The following is a 17,542-nucleotide window of genomic DNA, read 5'->3' as shown; positions in this document are numbered from 1 at the left end:
GGAGCTTTCCCAGCTTTCCCAGCCCACATTTTTGAGAGGGGCGAGTTAGGAGTTGGGGGTGAGTCAAGCGACGCGGAGGGGACGCCCGGTTTATCGCCTTGTCAAAGTTGTCATCGCTCTCGTCGCCGGTCCTTCTGCCTTCACGCCAGCCACCTCCATCCCCCGAGGAGGTCTCATCGCAAAAACACTCATACCACTCTGATACGCCCGCCACAAAGCTAGCGTATGCACGCCCCTTGATGACAAGTCTCTTGTACAGCTTAGGTGTTCGAGACAGAAAGTCACTTATATAGTGCACAGCAACCATCGGCGGGCGGAACATTTGCTCTCTTCCGTTGGCTAGCGTTGCAGTTGCTTTCAGGGACGTGGGAAAGCTGCTTGTCGAGAAGCGGTTTATTCGATGGCTACTCCACCACGCGGCACTCCACCTGGAGATAGGCGGCAGTATCTGTCTCCTGCTCGTGCGAGTCCATCCCCGACGCAGCCATCGCCACTCTTCCGCGCTGCGTCATATCCACACTCTCTCACCGGCTCTGGACACATACGTCCGGCTTCGCCGGCGACCAATCTGACGTATAGTCAACTGGCCTACGGGATTGCGCCCCCGAACATTAGTCGACGAGGGTCGGCGGCTAGTACGACATCAAGCATAAACCCGTCTGAGCGCGCGGAACAGATACTACAGAATGTATATACCAAGGTCGCTCAAGTCATTGTGCAAGCCCGTGCGACCGGCTTGCCAGCGTCCGCACACGGAAAGAAGCCAAACAAGTGGGTAGGTGGGTTTTGGTCTTGCGTTTAACCTCAACTTGGGCAAACGCCCGTATTGGATCCCACCTCACGCGCATGACATAGTTCAATCTCGAAACGTACGACATTGACATTTTGAAGGAGGATTTGAAGTATTGGCGAGCTCATGCTGTGTCCGCACCTCAACCGATGCTCCTCGATGTCTATCTCGACATCTCCTCGGGAACACCAGATCAGACCCTCCTTTTGCGCGATGAAATGACGATGCGGCGTCAACGTATCGGAGCGGAGAATCTGGTGACAGTCGATGCCCAATCTGGCGCTGATCTGAGAGTCAATACGATACTTCTGGAGTCTTGGCAGCTCACCTTGTCGTAAGCATTGCGTCTGAGTTTTGATTTAGCACATCTCAGGTCCCGAGACTAACACTATCCCTTTCGAGCAGTCAAGCTGCTTCATCGCAACCCCCAGAACTTCCTCTGGTTTACAAAAAGTCCGTCGCATTTTTCAGATCTTTGTACAGCTATATACGGCTTCTTCCCGCCTATCGTTTGTACCGAAGATTTCGGCGCAAGCAGACCAACCTGCGAATCGGATATCGTCTGTCCACCTCGCGGATGATGCCTCTTGATGAGGCAGGATTGGATCAATTGCATAGTAGCGGAGACATGCGCCGTGGGATTGAAGAGTTTGACTTTGGGTCCATCGACACTCCTTTTGGGTACGTGGACGCTGTTCTCGGAGTTCAATCCTTCATCTCAATACTCACACGTCCATACAGAGTTTTCAGTTTACACGTCAATTATCGGCTGGAGTGCGACTTTTCGGTTGAGGACGCGAAAAGTACTATCCTTAGCTCGCGGGGAACTGATCTAGATGAGAACTACTTCTCTCCTAGGTCGCAGTCTGGAATACAGGAAACGGGGACAGATCCGTTAATTCCGCAACCGCGGCGGAGCAGTTCCTCCTCGAGCAGGAAAGGCTTCTTTTACGAGGGCGAGGATGTATTCACAAACCCAGCTGTGGCGGGCTCTGTTCCTCGGCGGCTTACCAGATTTGGGTCGCAAACATCGTTGCAAAGCCATGATAGCAGTGGGAATCGACATTCTCCTGTCAACATACCGCCCGCCTCTTTGCCACCCCGAGCTTATCGCGCGAACTCCATCACCTCGAACACTTCATCACCGGGAGCAGCCCACATGTACTCTGGCATCATTGCATCACCTTCATCTCGACGATCATCGACTAACCCGCAAACCGGCGATAGGAGATATTCCTGGCAACAATCTCCAGCGATCAAACCGGTCGCTCCTACATTCACGCCGCCTTCGACGGGGTTCTCTCTACACAAGCAGGAGTCCGACGTCTGGCGGCGTGATCCACCGCCTTTCTCTACAACGCGGCAAGCTAGTGGAGATCAAAGGCTCTTCACGTCAGCTCTACCACCGATGGACTCCGCCCCATTTGCGTCGCAACCTCCCGCGCAAACGACCTCCCAAGCGGTCATGAGAGTTGACCATCCCGGATCGGCATCGTCCACGGGTAACGTCTCACGGCGTCCCTCTCTCACCTTCGTAACTGGCGACGCTCACGAAGTGATGCCACCAGACTCCATTCTCTTGTTTACGCCAAGCACTTCCACAGCGGGCAGATCCCCAATGCAGGGGCTAGAGAACCCGTCCCTGGGAGGACCGGACCCTGGGACTGGGCCCGAGCCAGGTCGAGAGTTGGAGAGCGGCGAACTGCTCAACTTCTTCCGGACGCTCGAAATGAATCGGAAAAGGCTTGAAAATCGCGAAATGGGTTCCAGCCAAGCCGAAAACAGCAGCCTTCCGGTGGTCGAAGCCTCTCAATCCAGATTGTCGAAAACGAGGATAGCGTTGGCGCGGTATCATCAGCTCAATCAGCTGAATGCGTCCTTCTCAGAGTCTCTGTCGCATATGGCGGCTTCGGACGATTCGCAGGGCCACTCGTCGGAGACATGCAATGAAACACGGGTTTTGCAACATCACACCCACCATTCTCACGTTCCTCACGCTCACGGATCCCATCGCTCCCCTCGGGTGAAGGAACTCAGCACGGTGCCCCAGTCCCCCAGTGATTCTTTCCAAAAAGCCGAGGAGCCTTCCGGGATACCGGAAGCCTCAGGCGTAGCATATGTTCCGCCTTCGATCAGCTCGGCACCCTCACGCAACGTTGACGCGAATCAACCTCGGACTTCGGCAGAACGCTGGACGCAGCAGGAGCATCTATCTTTCCATACGTCTACATCCCGCGATCCGGTGCATCATCGAAACGACACACAGCCCGGAAATACCCAACCGATGGGTGGCAATCCGCACAACCTATCGCAACAGCAAACGAACCAACCGGGGCCCAATCCACCACAATCATGGCACAACCCAGAGCAAGGTCGGCAGGCCCAGATCCGCGATCAGTATGGCAACCGCGCCCATCATCGCCGGCGCACGTCCCGTGGTGACTTTGTTCCCAGCGACGAGGATGAAGAACTTCTCTTCGAGATGAGCGGCTTGGATATTCTTGATCCGCGTGGGCCGTAAGGTGTACATTTTTCTGTTTGCACCCATTATCATCGCTTTCCCGGTATCGCATCGTGTCTCGTTGAATACCCTTTGTACGTACAATATGCAATGTATATATCGCGACCGGGAACATATCCAAAGATACCGAAGATTTCATCAACTTCCTTAGTTTCCAAAACCAAATCATGAATATCCGATAACTGTATTAACCAAAAAAGTAAGCTACAACATGGTTTCAGGCTCCGCACTTCATACGCCTTTCTCGGATGTAAAGCTTATGCGCCATGTAGAAAGAAGTTCGGGTTCATTTCCATCGGCGGCGGTTGTTCTGTCCGGGCTTTGCAGGTTTTGTAGGGAGGACATAGTTGATGGCCTATTGCGTATCGGGTTTTTGGTGTATAACAGTCAGCCATTCAACCGAAATCTCACGCTTCATGATAGTACATTAGCCCGAGCTCGTACCTTACTATCCAAAAACGCCCCGAGCGCCTTCCGGGAGCATCTGGCGAGACTCTCGCATTGTGTAATCTGGGTGTACAACGCATCAAAATCCAGGGGCTACAATCAAAGAGATGAGTGAGTGCGTATTTTTGTAGGCAAGACTTCTTTGCATCAGCCGCGTACCTCGTATCGCAAAATACGACTGTACAACTGTGTCTGGTTGCGAATGAACATGTATAGTCGTTCATTGATGTCAATGCTTTCATTTGAGTCGTTGTCTGCGGCGCTGTTGACGATTGAAGAAGGCCCTGACATGCTCCCTGTTGCGGATGCAATGGGTTCTGCGATAGTATGCGACGCAGTCATCGGCGCGGGAAGTAGGGGAGCTTGTCGCTTCTGAACAGATAGGCCGCTCGCACCGTCCGCCATCACGACCTCTTGCCTTGTCGTGGAAATCGCTCTGGGAGGAGTCACTGCCGTTATCTCGACTTCAGGCGAATAAGATCGGAAGACCTGCTCTTCCATGTGCGTCGAGCGTTCATAGTAGATCATTCCACGGTCCTCATCGAAGAAACTCGGACTTGGATTTGGTTCTTCAGCATCCTCGACTACGAAAACCGTCTGATCCTTTACGCCAAACCGAGATGACGGCAAGCGCTCGATGTAGGCCGACCTAGCCGGCTCTCCAATGTCGGGCATTACTGTCTCGAATCCATCATCCTCAGAATCATCTATGACGATCACTTGCGATGCTTTGCTGAAGGGCCTATTCGAACGGGTTGAATGCGGCGAAGAGGGTGCATCTTTGAGATCTTTCTGGGAAGTGATGCGCGAGACGTGATTTTGCAGTACGGCCAGAATTTCACGATCATCAGAGTCCAGGCAAACGCGGCTTGACGGAGCCGAAGGCTTCGCAACCGACAGATCCTTCTGGGGCACAATGTTTGGGATAGCAACATGGTCTAGAACACCACCGGCCTCATCATCGGAAACGAGCGAAGTGTGGTAAACATCGTCCGGTAGTTCGGGAGTGTGATCTGCTTCGTCCAGCGCATATGTGAGAATGGGTGAAGGACAAGAGCCAATAGGTGAACACTGCCCATGTCCTGATCCCTTCCGATTCATTCGAGAACGCGAAGGAGGCTCGAACAACTCCGGGCTAGTCGATACCCCTCGTTCCACCGGTGTGCTGGTGAAAGTGGGAGAAGATGGAGGTGGCGTTGCCGCGACTGCTTCGGCACGCGGCGGAGCTTGTGATTGCTCCAAATTGTGCATTATCTCACCCGCAGCCTCTTCCTCGGGAACCCGCGAAGCTAGCGCGGGCTCAGCAACCTCCTCAAGGTCATCTGTCACCGTAAGCTCGAGGTTGCTCCCCACCGGATGCCCGACATCATCCTCAGGTAGCACAGTTGCGAAAGATTTCTTCTTCACATCGGGTTGTTGCTCGCTTTCTGTCGGTTTCGTGTCGAGATGTGACGACTCAATCGGCTCAGGACGCAAAGAAGGCACTGCAACCGCAGTAGTACCTACAGGGGGCCGGATTCGATGAGCTTCCTTTGCTGCATGTTTCTTCACTTGTTCAATCTCCATATTGCGATTAGCAAGGTGGGTGCGCTTCTACGAGGTTGCCGGGTTCAGCAATTCGTGTTACGCAGGAATAGGACTATTAGGTTTGAACAAAGCGCCTACTCACCCAATTGGAATGTGTGCGCTTCAAGCGGGCAATCTCCTCTTCGAGCTCTTTTTCCTTGGTCCGCGCCTCACTATCGTAAACTGCCATAATGGTCAGAATCCGACCCTCTGTCTCCTTCGCGAGCTTTCGCTCCTGCTGCGTTGGGGGGTCGCCAGGCGATGGAGACGGTGCGTCCTGTGAATTCTGCGGCACAATAAAGGAAGCATTCGTTGGTTAGGCTCTCTCGTAACGAAAAGGCGCCGAAGATTGGGACCCTACTTGCAGACCAAAGGTACAATCGAGCAGCAGATGTGCAGGAGGAAACGCGGAGATATCCCAGTTTGTAGAGGCGAGATTCCACAAAGACAACGCATTTCCTTCTGCCCTCATCAAGGGAGCGGCCCGTGGAATATCTTCGTCCATCTGGCAAGACCCGTCCCAGCTCCTAGTCTGGTGTAAGTGTTGTCCGAAGACCAGCACTTTGGGCAACTTTCGTTCCACCAGCTCCTTCGCACGGCCCGCATCAAGTACCGTTGACTGAAATGGCTCTTTCTTTTTTCTTCTTCTGATCCCCTCACACCTTGAAAACGTAAAGACCAGATCTCCTAGTTGTGGAGCAACTTTTCGCTTTACAGGCGCCTTTTTCGGTGGCTTGGGGGCGACCTGCTCCGCCTTCTCCTTTACTTTGAGCCGTTTCGGTGCTCTGGTGCGAGTGGAGCTTTGAGCACTGGGTGCCCTCGAGACTCGTTTACTCGGCGCAGTGGTTGTCTCCCCATATTCCCCTTCCCTTGAGTCATGCGGTATCTCCAATTTTGCGCCTGGCACGGAAGAGACGGATGTTCGTTCGGTGGATTGAGGCCAGGTGACCAGAGTGGAGTGATTTGAAAGCATCGATTTTGTCCCGCGTGACGCAGCTTCCGATGTGATCTGTACAGAATCATCGGCATCAGACTGCTGTTCTGTCGAGCGTTCTCCTGTCTCATGCATGACGCTGATCACATGGCCGTTGCCTACAGCAGTTTTGATGCGAGATTCGTCGTTGAGAAGAAATTCATCGCTGGTGCTCTTCGGAACCTTTGCAACAACGCGCGAACGTGTGGGTCGTTCGATTTGTATGCTATTCTCCCTCGGTCCCGCTTCCACCGGTTTTGGTCCCTGGTCGTCATCTTTAACCTCGATCGCATGCGTGGGCGCAAGGAGCTCTACGGGTAACGACGCTTTATCCACCTCCACCTCGGGATCGACGGGCGGTTCGACGACCTTACGCTTCGTCACACGGGGTTTGGCTGGGGCCTTCTTCGGTTTGGGAGCAGCTTTGGCTCTCGTTACTCTCTTCTTCGTGGAAGGACCCTCCTCTACTAAGGTAGTTCCGCCCTCCACGGAGGGAACGTCCCACACGTCGCCAAGGTCAGTGGCCACGTTTCGAGCGACCTTTGCTTTCCTGCTTGTCGGCCTGGCTTTCGGTAAAGCTGGTAAAGAAATGGGAGGGTCGGCCCCAGCAGCTTCTCCACTCGCTATCACGACAGCTTCCATGCCGAACTGAACATCGGGTTTTCCAAGGCCCTTGGCCTCCGGTTATCCCCAAGGAAAGACAGAGCTATGTCGTCTTTACGCAAGAGACGATCCCTCTATTTACTGTAGTCTGGTGGGTGGTAGCGGTGGGAAAACTCCAAAAAACCAGGGCTCGAGTTCTCACGACGCGTCCGTCACCATGTCGCTTGCCCAAGTTGCAATTCGCCCCAGGTCTGCGTGTATGAAATACCGCTTTGTTGATCCCATCGTAGGTAAGTTAGATATGAACAACTGAGGGATCGGTGTGTGTTGTGTCCTCCGGTTCGTGGCGACCATGAGGACGCATGACAATACAAGCGCATAGTTCGGCGATACCTGCACCCCCAAACGGGACGTCCCAAGCAGGATGTCAGCGTTCTACGGGAGACCACCCTTGCATTCATGAAGATGGACTTCCTACATGGCCACCACTCTAGATATATACACCACAGGAGACCAAACAGATGGAATGCTGGTCTCATTTCTCCCGGTGTCCATCGGGGTTTACCGCTGGCGAGCGGTCGGTGCATCCCGTCACCCAGCTTCGCTAGCGTCGCTGTTAAAGCCCTGGCATAACTGCCACCTGCATGGTATGGTCGCCCCAGACGCTCATCACATTCATCATGTTTCCGGAAACAACGAAAACTCACCTCCAGGACACTCTTCGCAGAGGCCATGGTCACGCACACTGGCCCAGATTTGCGTGACTTTTGAGCGGAGTGTGATGTGGTTTGGGCGGACGGGGAAGACGCGTAAATTGTGGTTCCGGAGCGGAGTCAGGACTCGGCCCAGCACATGCCAGTTCACGGTTAATCCTAAACAAAGTGCATTACGAAGGAACGCCTCCAAACAAGCAAGACATTAGTAAATTCGCACAGTCAGAGCGCGAGTCCCGAACGGCCACAACAGCAGCACGAGCATCACTCACTCACCAAGTCACTGTCACCCCACAGCTCCACCAAGGGATCCAACGCCGTCGGAGCTCCAAAACAACCACAGAAAAACCCGTTCCCCCTCTCAGCCTGCTGTGCTGCTGCTCTTGTGTTTTTTGTCGTCGTCGTCGTCTGGGAACCCATCGAACGCTGCTTTCCTCATCGCAGCATGCTCTTCGCGCACCGTGCTCTGGCTGCCTCTGCTCTTTCTAGACCGCTGACCCTCAAACCTGTCACCCGTATCGCCACTTTCGGCTCTCATCTCGCATCCGTCGTCCCGCGCCATCAGGTAAAGCATCTGGGCATTGCTTGGGAACCCACGCTTTGTCGTCTTACTCATCCAGCTCCCCCTCGCAGAGTTCGTTTCATACCGGTCCGGTGCTCACATTCTCAGCCTCAACAGCACACAAAATGCACTCGCTCACTCCATCCGGCCCTAACAAGCCGCTGTTTGCTCAACAGCAATCACTTCCCAAACTTCCGGTCGCTCCGTTGCAGGAGACAGCCGCGAAATACCTGAAAAGCTTGAAGCCTCTGTTGAATGAACAGCAATATGCTCATTCTGAGGCTGTTGTAAAGGACTTTATCAAACCGGGAGGCGAGGGTGAAAAGCTTCACAAACGTCTTCAGGAACGCGCAGCCACGGAGAAAACTAGCTGGCTTTACGAATGGTGGAATGACTGGGCGTACATGGCATACAGGGATCCCGTGGTTATCAACGTCTCGTACTATTTCGTGTTCAAGGACGAGTTGAGGAAGCAATGGAGGGAACCAGCATCTCGTGCGGCTTCGATTGTGACTGGAGCTCTCGAATTCAAGCGATTGGTAGTGGAGGAGGAACTGCAACCTGAAACCGCCAAGGGCGGTGCTCTCTCCATGGATCAGTTCCAATGGCTCTTTAATGCCTGCCGTGTGCCCACAATACCGTCCGACACGACTTTCGTGGCGGATCCTCGCAAAACGTCGCACGTGGTCGTCATTCGCAAAAACAAGTTCTACTCCATTGAGACCCGTTTGTCCGACGGTCGTCAACTTTCCACCGCGGAAATTGAGCACCAGATTCGTGCTGTGTATCAAGACGCCGGTGAAACCGTTGGCCCGGCTGTCGGTATTTTGACTTCCGAGAACCGCGACGTGTGGACAAAGGCACGGGAGGAGCTTCTGCAATCTCCCGTCAGCAGAGCGTCGTTGGAAGCGATCCAGTCTGCCGACCTTGTTCTCTGTCTCGATGATTCGGCCCCTGTGACGCGCGAAGAGGCCAGTCGTGCCTGCTGGCATGGAGATGGCCGCAACCGATTCTTCGACAAACCATTGCAGTTCATCATTTTTGACAACGGCAAAGCGGGATTCCTGGGAGAACACTCTATGATGGACGCAACCCCGACCAGCATGCTTTGTGACTTCATCTGCACTGGATTGGCCAAGGACAAGATCGCACACGGCTCCACGTCGGTGGCAAGCAACCTGCCCGCACCTCGCCCTTTGCCTTTCGAAGTGACTCCCTCTATTCAATCCCGCATCGAAATCGCATCCGCACACTTTGACACGCTCATCGGCCAGCACGATCTCCGCGTGCAAGCCTTTCACGATTACGGAAAGAACTTGATCAAAAAGTTCAAGGTCTCGCCGGACGCCTATGCCCAGATGGCTATTCAACTGGCATACTACAAGAAGTACGGAGTCTGCCGCCCTACCTATGAGAGCGCCCAAACGCGCAAGTTTGCCTTCGGACGAACGGAGACATGTCGTTCTACGAGCACCGAGAGCGTTGCTTGGGTCAAAGCTATGCAGGATCCCTCGGTTCCGGCCGCCCGCAAATACGAGCTCGCTCAAGCTGCTTTGAACGCCCACACCCGCTACATGAACGACGCTGTTGAGAACAAGGGTGTTGATCGCCTGCTATTGGGGCTCAAGCTCAGCTTACGCCCTGACGAGCCCGTGCCAGCGATCTTCAAGGATCCCGCGTTCGACTACTCGAAAACTTGGTTCTTGTCCACTTCGCAAATCTCCTCGGAGTACTACGACGGCTATGGTTGGGGCGAGGTTATCCCCAACGGTTACGGTGTTCCGTAAGTATCCTCGTCTTTGTTACGCTCGCTTCTCGAACTCTGTATCTAACCACTCACACTCTCTAGATACTCCATCATGAACGACTCGATGCGCTTCACATTCACCTGCCGCAAAGAGCTGCGAGCTGATCACATGGTGCATCACATTGGCGAGGCTCTCAGAGAGATGCGCGTGGTCTTTGAAAGCGCGATTCCTCCTGCTGTCCCCAAGGCCAAGCTTTAGAAACCATCAGGCAGCTCGATATAGATCTCATATAGATTATCAATCATCCGTAGCTTAGCTCTCCTTCTCGCAGTCTCGACGATCAGTTTGGACGGTGCATTCTCGACGAGTTATGTTCAATATCGATCACTTTTAAATTAGGATCCAGTCTTCCTTTGCGTGAGGGTTGCTTCTCTTCGAGCCCGTGCGGTCGCTGTAATTCGCCGATGAAGCGCTTGAGAGGCTACATTCTATGCGGGGTACGACGGAGTTGATCGATGCGAAAAAATGCTTGAATCTGAGAGCATTCGACTGATGTGAGACAAAAATGCTTCCATCAGAAAAAAAAACTCTCATATTTACATATGCCCACATTTGTATCATATACAGGCGCCCGCTAGCGATAGCTTGGGTGATTAAATGGGTCTAAATGCTATTACAATGGGTATCAAAATTTGCGCAATATACGCCGTACAAAAATCGAGCAAATCTGCTGCTAATCGCTCGCGATGGTGCCGTCCTCAACGCCCAACGAGGAGGGGCTGGAAATGTCCAGATTTCTTCGGCTCGCTTCTGCGGACACACCGAGCCACACCATTTGGACGCGTTCCGCGGGCAGCTGTAGCAGAAGCTCCTGACAACGGGTGATGGAGTTTGCGAGGAGATCCGGCTGCGACGAGGATAGGACCTGTAGGGACTCGTCTCCGCCGATGGTCGCCAGTCTCATGACATTTCGCACGTCGCGAATAGCGGTCAAGAGTTGCGGATTCGTAAGCGTTCTGAGGCCAGCGATGAAGTGTTGATGGGTATAGGATGGGACTGATTCTGCTAATTCTGCCGAATCTGCCTTGTCTGGTATCGTTTCATCAAGGACGGCTTTCTCAAAGGCCGTATTCGTAAGGGAAGGGGTGGTTGGAACAATCTCTTCACAGTGAATGCTCTCTTCCGAGGAAAGATGAGTACCGTTGTCGGCAGCCGATGTCACGGGGTCTTCCTGGACTTCCACAAACTCCCAAGGTTCCGAGTCAGGCTGATGATCAATCGTGGGCCGGTTTTCATGATCATTCTCATCCTCCTCCTCTGGTCGGTCCTCAGCTATCATTGCGCCCGGCGAATCGCTGGGGATTGAAACAATCGGTGGATGGACCGCTTTGGCCTTATTTCGCGGAGGCGTGGAAAGCGGCGTGGGGAACGTAGTTGCAGCCTGGAAATCCGGCGAATCATTCGCTATCGTGCTCGTGCTCGCCTTCCTGACGTGTTCTCTTCCGAACTCGGCCGAATAACTCTTTTGTCCCGGAGAAACGGACAAAGAAAAGTTGCCCCCGGATTTATGTCTGCAAGCGACCGACTGAACAGAAACAGCCAGATCCGGAAAACGACGCTCGCATTCCCTTTCCACGTCAAGTGTCAGACGAGCGAATTGCGCAGGGCCCATAGCTCCCAGGCGAATCAGAAGTGCGTCGCTAGTGGTTTGCAGGTGCGGTCCTGCGAGAGCACGGGCGGCCGGCACCTCTGCTTGCTGCATACCGGGAGAACTGTCTAGTTGTCGAACGACAGATACTGCAAGATCAGCCAGCTGGCGGGAAGACAGCCCAGCAAGGGGCGTAGGCTTGGCCGTCGCACTAGAAGAACGACTCCTCCGGAGAAGGGACCGCCGGGATGTGCCAGTGCTTGGCGAGCGAGGGAGAGATTCGGACGTCCCCGGTGGCGGAAACAATGGGGCATCATAGCCAGCATAGCTCTGAGCACGTTCGTTCTTCTGTGAGACGGCGAACTTATGGGACGTTGATTTCGAGCGTTTTAAACTGAGCATTTTCTTCCAGAAGTTGCCTGATTCGTCACCCTGCGGCGTTTCCCGACCGTCGTACGAGAACGGCATTTCGTTCTCGGAAAGACTTCAGCGCTAAAGGGGGTTTGTCTCAGAGGCAGGTCGAAGCGGTTTCGGTCGAATACCACTGCATGCAATTGCTGTAGAAAGGACCGCAAACTGGGATGAAGCGCTGTGGTCCTGTGTGGAGTCTGAACGCTCATGCGTTTTTGACAGCGTGACTCATTGACAGTTCACTCGCCGGAACAATATCTTCAATCGTCTCTTCAATTGTCCTTCTCCCACGCCGCCCCTCATCCGCATATCGTTGCCTTAACACCGCGAGCAACCGGCGGTGGTGGGTGAGGTGGGTGTGAGGAGTGGATGGATGGCATGGAATGGGTTGGGATGGGTGCCAGCTCGGAAAGCTGCTGCTGACGACCGGCTGTTTCTGCGAAACAGTGCCATCTGTCCGGACTTGCCTTGATATAGAGGAAGAAAAAAGGCAGCACTTGCTGGTAGCCAAGTCAATCCCAAAAGCCGGAAAGCAGTTGCCAGAACGATCCCAGTTTGTCGTCGCTCGTTGCTAACCCTAACCCTCCGCCGCATCGGCCGATGGCGATCGCCGATCCGTCACGTGATGGCCGCCATGGACTGACGGCCTCTCTGAAGTTGAAGTTGTTGCATTCTGTCAATCGGACGCTCGTTTTTCCGCTCCTCCGGGTCGTCATTGGACCGAGTCCGCCCATCAGCACCCCTGCACCCCATAGCATACAGTGGTCTCCTTGCCACTGCTTCCTTCGCTAGCAGTAGTAGTGTAAGCGTCCGCGAGCACGGCCTAAAAGTTGCATAAGTGTAGTACTGCTCCTGGTCTCACCGCTTTCCAATCAGCAGTTGGCTAGTTCCGACGTCGCCACACCATAGCGCCAGCGCATCTTGTCGTCCAACATGTTCCGAAACGCAGCCACACCCTGCAGAGGTGAGAACTGGAGCTATATGCGCTGGTTGTCTTTGTTCTTGTCCCCAATGCGAAGCTCCGCTTACCCCCTCTCTAGGCGCAATAGGCTCGCCCGCCATGCACTTCCGACGACGACTCGCTACGGTCGCGCAATCCACAAAACCGTAAGCGTCTCAGCGAGGCCGTTGGTATCGATGATATTTTAGGAATGAAAACTCAATCTGGTCACTCTTCAGACCCACAGCCGTAGTCCTCATGAACCTCGGCGGACCCAAAGACCTCGACTCCGTGCATTCCTTCCTCCACAACCTCTTCTCCGACGGCGATCTCATCCCCATCCCTTTCCAAAGTTACGCCGCAAAGTTCATCGCTAAGCGGAGAACACCCAAAATTCAGGAGCAATACGCGCAGATCGGTGGCGGGTCGCCGATTCATATGTGGACGGAGAGGCAGGCAAAGATGTTGGAGGAGAGACTGGATAAGGCATCGCCTGCGACCGGTATGTTCGAATCGAGCATACAGTGATTTCTGAATGACAACCGTATCTCAAACCCATCACTCTACCCAACAGCACCACACAAATCCTACGTCGCCTTCCGCTACACCGCCCCCATGACCGAAGAAACCATTCACGCAATGCAACGCGACGGCGTCCAAAGAGCCGTCGCCCTCACCCTCTACCCGCAATACTCCTGCTCCACAACCGGAAGCAGCCTAAATGAGCTATGGCGCAACCTAAAGGACCTCGACCCAGACCAGAAAATCAAATGGAGCGTCGTGGACAGGTTTCCGACCCACCCGGGCCTCGTCGAAACATTCGCGCGCCATATCGAGAAATCACTGGCCACTTATCCCGAGTCCGAGCGCAAAGACGTCGTATTACTCTTCTCCGCCCACTCCCTCCCCATGGACGTCGTCAACCGCGGCGACCCGTACCCGCAAGAAGTCGCCGCGACAGTGCAGGCCGTCATGGAACGTCTGGGGCATTCGAACCCGTACCGCCTGATCTGGCAATCGCAGGTCGGCCCGAAACCATGGCTGGGCCCGAAACCGGACGCGGTGCTGGAGGGGTATGCGAAACTGGGCCGGAAAAATCTATTGATGGTGCCGATTGCGTTTGTGTCGGATCATATTGAGACGTTGTTTGAGGTCGATGTTGAGTATGGGCATTTGGCGAAGGAGGTTCGTTTGCTTCGTTTGCTGGCATTCTTCTTCCGTGCGTTTTCCTGCATAGTCTCACATCCTCTCTAATACATCCAATAGAAAGGAATAACAGGCTTTAAACGCGTCGAATCCCTCAACGACGACCCCATCTTCATCGACGCGATGGCTGACATTGTTCAAACCCACCTGGCGGGCAACAAACCGGTTTCGAATCAACTGCCGCTCCGGTGTCCGCTCTGCACGAATGAAAAGTGTGGCGAGCAGAAGGAGTTTTTTAAAGGGCAGCGGTTGTAGGTTGAAAGGGGCGACGGTTTAGGTCTAGAGGAACGGCGTAAGCGAGGGAGAGTCTCTGGAAATCACTGCTCTTGTCGCCACGTGCGCTGTGTCGGTTTTTTGGCTGTGGTTGCAACCCGTGGCCGTGGTTTTTTGGCATGGGTCTCACGCTCTGATGGATGTGCGTTGCAGAAATCATTAACGATTCCCTGCCAGACTCGGTTCACTTACGTACACATCCCATGCGCATTCCAAAGTCTCATCGTGTGATTGAATCTTACATTACACAACTATACGTTTACTTTAGACTGTAATATGGGCAATCATCCTTGACGTCTTGCTGCCCGGCGTAAACAAAACCCTCATGGGCGAGTTTCTACTCCCTTCCTGATTGGGATACGACGCATCTTCGAATTGTTCATGCCTCACAATCCGCATTGGTCTCTGTTTCGAACCGATCAGATTTTCATCTACCCTGTCTAAAACCGTATACCGTCTCAAATGAAATATCATATCTACAGATCCTTCGAGCTAGTAACTACTTGTGTTGGTGTTCGGTGGTGACTGGATGGCTCCAGGCACCATCCACCCATCTCCAAATATGGTGCTCTATGCCAAAAAAAAAAAAGGAAGCCCAATCCTAACCCATGTCTCACAACCCCAGTCCCACCATTCCGACCTCCTCATCAAATCGCACTCTTAGTCTTCTCATAAACCACATAACTAATCGAGACAGCGGGCAGGACCTTCATCAACGTTGGGGCGAGGCCGCGGTAGAATCCAAAGACGCCTTCGCGCGCGTATGTTTTGCGGATCACGTCGAAGGAGTTGGTGTAGCGTTGCGGGTGGGAGGGGGTTCCTTGTGCTTGCAGTCTGATTGAGGAGAACATAAGGGTTGTGCGCGAGACGGGCTAAAAGGGCGAGGTTGAGAGAGATGACAGAAGTGATCGCAACCTACCTAGTTCGAATAACACTCAACGGATACATAACCACCGCTCCCGTCGCCGCACTAACGGCGCCAAACCCTAACAGGCGCACACTACTAGCCTTCGCCGTTGGATCGCCTGTCTTTGCCCTCAACCGCTTCTCATACCCGCTGCGCAGCGTCTCGTAGGTGGCGAGGTCGATGCCCGCGTAGGGCACGATTCCGATCAGGGAGGGGATGCAGCCGCGGTAGAAGGTGCGGATGCCATTTTCACGGTACATTTGGAGGATGGTGGTGAGGAGGCGGGGGTGGGCGGGGGTGGTTGTGGTGGATGGGAGGTGATGTGGACTTGAATGTGGAGTTGAATGATGTTGCGTATTTGATTGCGGATCCGACGCCTTTGCCTCTGCAATCTGCGTCATAACCCGCGTCTTGAGCGTTTCCAGCGGATATATAGTAAACTGGCTAATCAGCCCAGCTACGCCACCTGCTACGAATCGCCCTGGCACGCTGATGTAGTCGATGTGGTTGGCGCCCTCAACTTTTGCGACGGCTTGTTTCATGGTTTCGAAGGTGAAGAATTTCATGCCGGATTCCGGGGCGATTTTGAGCACGTTGATGCCGTTGCCGCGGTAGAAGGAGAGGATGCCGCCCTGGGCGTAGATTTGCTTGATGCCGGTGAGGAGGGCAGAAGTTTTTGATTTGGCAGATGATGCGGAGGCGGATGGTGATGTTGGGGTTTGTGTGACTAGAAGGACCTGCGACGTAAACCCGTATCAGTTCCCACAGTTATAGATGACGAAGTGACATTTCCCAGCGTTCTAACCTTTAATCGGTCCAATGGCGCCGTAACACTCCGGCTCACTGCCCCACTCAGCCCACCACATAAAAAGTATCTGACTCTCTGGCTAACCACGGAGTCCGCATTCCGCACATCATCAGGAAACGGCATCGAGTCCGAGTTGACGTCCAGATTATACACGCTGTTCAGGTAGTTGAAAACATTCTGCCCCGTAACGGCATGGGGCAGCAAGAGCAGGAAATCCCGCCATTCACTGAACGTGATACTCCCGTCGCGGTCTCGATCGAAGCGTGTCATAAGATTGCGGAGTTCTTCGTCTGTGACATGGATGCCAGATGCTTTGATGAAGTGCCCTAGTTCGTCGTACTGAATTGTGTTATCGCCGGTCGTGTCCACCTATTTTGCCAAGCGCAGCGTCAGCATCAAACTGTGTTCAACGTATTGCAGAAGGTTGCCGCGAAACACCTGAACCGACCTTGCGGAACACCTCCTCCAATTCCCGTTCCTTCGTATGTACAAACCCCTCGAACTCCGCAAAAGTTATACGTCCATCCTTGGTTTTATCGCACTCCTTCACCAATTCCCTCGCATACATCAACGTCGACCCCACCGGTCCGTCCGCCTTTTCGTCCGCCTTTTCCCCATCAGCACCCGCCTCCTTCTGCGTACGCGATGGCGGGCGTCGCCTTCCTCGCAGCTTTGCTCTCCGGCAGTTCTCTAAATCTGGGTGCTGTGCATCGCTCGCCTGCGCCATCTCGTCTAGCCGCCGCACGATGTTGTCGTGGTCGAGGTATCCGCGTTTCGCGTCGTCAAGGGTTTCGAACAGCTTCCGTATCCGTGCTCGGCGGGTTTGTGCGTCTTCGGGGGACTAGGTGATAGGGGGTTCGGTGGACTTGCGTCAGTTGCAACGCTCCATCCCTCCCGAGTAAGTAACGGTCTGCGGTGCACTTACGAGTGGCCCTGGATTCCGCTGTGGTGCGTCCGGTATTTTGGAATTCCCCGTCTTGTTTTCCCCCAACTTTGTATTCCCTATCGATGTCAACGAGCTCCCTAATGCACCTCCATCTATATTTTGCTTCTGAAGGATAACGATAAGCTTTCTCTCTTCCGTGGGGCCAATAGTCTGAAGTAATAGTTACTTACCGCTCCGACATGCGTGCCTTCACAATGTATTTTCGGGACACAAGTCCAGTTGAAGTAGCCCATATTGACGAATTCGACGAGTGTAAGCTCATGAAGCTGCCGTGGCCTCAAGAAATCCTGTAGTCTGTCCTATCGCCAAAACAATGCTCTCCCAAAAAAAAAAAAAAACACGAAGAATGTCCCACGGCCGCCTCAGTTCTCGCTCTTGTCGGGGTTGTAGGCCTGGCGGGGGTGAAAGCTATCAACTGCTGACGACAATGTCCCTGCTATCTCTACGTTGTCTATGATATATACTGAGCGAGCGTTGTAG

At 53.8% G+C, this 17,542-nt stretch overlaps 7 protein-coding genes across 7 annotated transcripts; 3 read left to right on the top strand and 4 right to left on the bottom strand.

Moving 5' to 3' along the window:
• Positions 1-400: 400 nt before the first annotated feature.
• EV422DRAFT_564878 (autophagy-related protein 13-domain-containing protein) lies at positions 401-3,311 on the top strand (the record flags this gene model as incomplete). The annotated part of the gene is made up of 4 exons (XM_053072242.1): positions 401-775; positions 856-1,124; positions 1,196-1,471; positions 1,532-3,311. The coding sequence occupies 4 exons, from the start codon at positions 401-403 to the stop codon at positions 3,309-3,311; spliced, it is 2,700 nt and encodes an 899-aa protein (XP_052928056.1).
• Positions 3,312-3,454: 143 nt separating this feature from the next.
• On the bottom strand, positions 3,455-7,116 carry EV422DRAFT_309986 (uncharacterized protein). Its single transcript, XM_053066177.1, has 5 exons — positions 5,686-7,116; positions 5,428-5,610; positions 3,918-5,351; positions 3,756-3,851; positions 3,455-3,666 (listed from the first exon to the last, which is right to left on the bottom strand). The coding sequence occupies exons 1-5, from the start codon at positions 6,937-6,939 to the stop codon at positions 3,598-3,600; spliced, it is 3,036 nt and encodes a 1,011-aa protein (XP_052928055.1). The 5' UTR covers positions 6,940-7,116; the 3' UTR covers positions 3,455-3,597.
• EV422DRAFT_309936 (uncharacterized protein) lies at positions 7,027-7,846 on the bottom strand. Its single transcript, XM_053066176.1, has one exon. The coding sequence runs from the start codon at positions 7,632-7,634 to the stop codon at positions 7,113-7,115; it is 522 nt and encodes a 173-aa protein (XP_052928054.1). The 5' UTR covers positions 7,635-7,846; the 3' UTR covers positions 7,027-7,112.
• EV422DRAFT_309862 (acyltransferase ChoActase/COT/CPT) lies at positions 7,811-10,475 on the top strand. Its single transcript, XM_053066174.1, has 3 exons — positions 7,811-8,178; positions 8,247-9,958; positions 10,025-10,475. The coding sequence occupies exons 1-3, from the start codon at positions 8,059-8,061 to the stop codon at positions 10,179-10,181; spliced, it is 1,989 nt and encodes a 662-aa protein (XP_052928053.1). The 5' UTR covers positions 7,811-8,058; the 3' UTR covers positions 10,182-10,475.
• Positions 10,476-10,656: 181 nt separating this feature from the next.
• Positions 10,657-12,039, bottom strand: EV422DRAFT_504213 (uncharacterized protein; the record flags this gene model as incomplete). The annotated part of the gene is made up of 1 exon (XM_053068417.1): positions 10,657-12,039. The coding sequence occupies one exon, from the start codon at positions 12,037-12,039 to the stop codon at positions 10,657-10,659; it is 1,383 nt and encodes a 460-aa protein (XP_052928052.1).
• A 630-nt stretch (positions 12,040-12,669) lies between these two features.
• On the top strand, positions 12,670-14,804 carry EV422DRAFT_519155 (uncharacterized protein). The gene is made up of 5 exons (XM_053069573.1): positions 12,670-12,946; positions 13,023-13,089; positions 13,162-13,424; positions 13,497-14,107; positions 14,189-14,804. The coding sequence occupies exons 1-5, from the start codon at positions 12,916-12,918 to the stop codon at positions 14,381-14,383; spliced, it is 1,167 nt and encodes a 388-aa protein (XP_052928051.1). The 5' UTR covers positions 12,670-12,915; the 3' UTR covers positions 14,384-14,804.
• A 244-nt stretch (positions 14,805-15,048) lies between these two features.
• On the bottom strand, positions 15,049-16,843 carry EV422DRAFT_493455 (mitochondrial carrier domain-containing protein; the record flags this gene model as incomplete). The annotated part of the gene is made up of 5 exons (XM_053067677.1): positions 15,049-15,235; positions 15,321-15,635; positions 15,684-16,045; positions 16,114-16,485; positions 16,565-16,843. 5 exons carry the CDS (start codon positions 16,841-16,843, stop codon positions 15,049-15,051), a joined length of 1,515 nt encoding a protein of 504 aa, XP_052928050.1.
• Positions 16,844-17,542: the final 699 nt, after the last annotated feature.

Source organism: Fimicolochytrium jonesii (assembly GCF_025526975.1).
Source record: "Fimicolochytrium jonesii strain JEL569 chromosome Unknown EV422scaffold_4, whole genome shotgun sequence".
NCBI lineage: Eukaryota > Fungi > Chytridiomycota > Chytridiomycetes > Spizellomycetales > Powellomycetaceae > Fimicolochytrium > Fimicolochytrium jonesii.
Note: the sequence above shows the minus strand (reverse complement) of the source record. Positions and strands in the feature narration are given on the sequence as shown.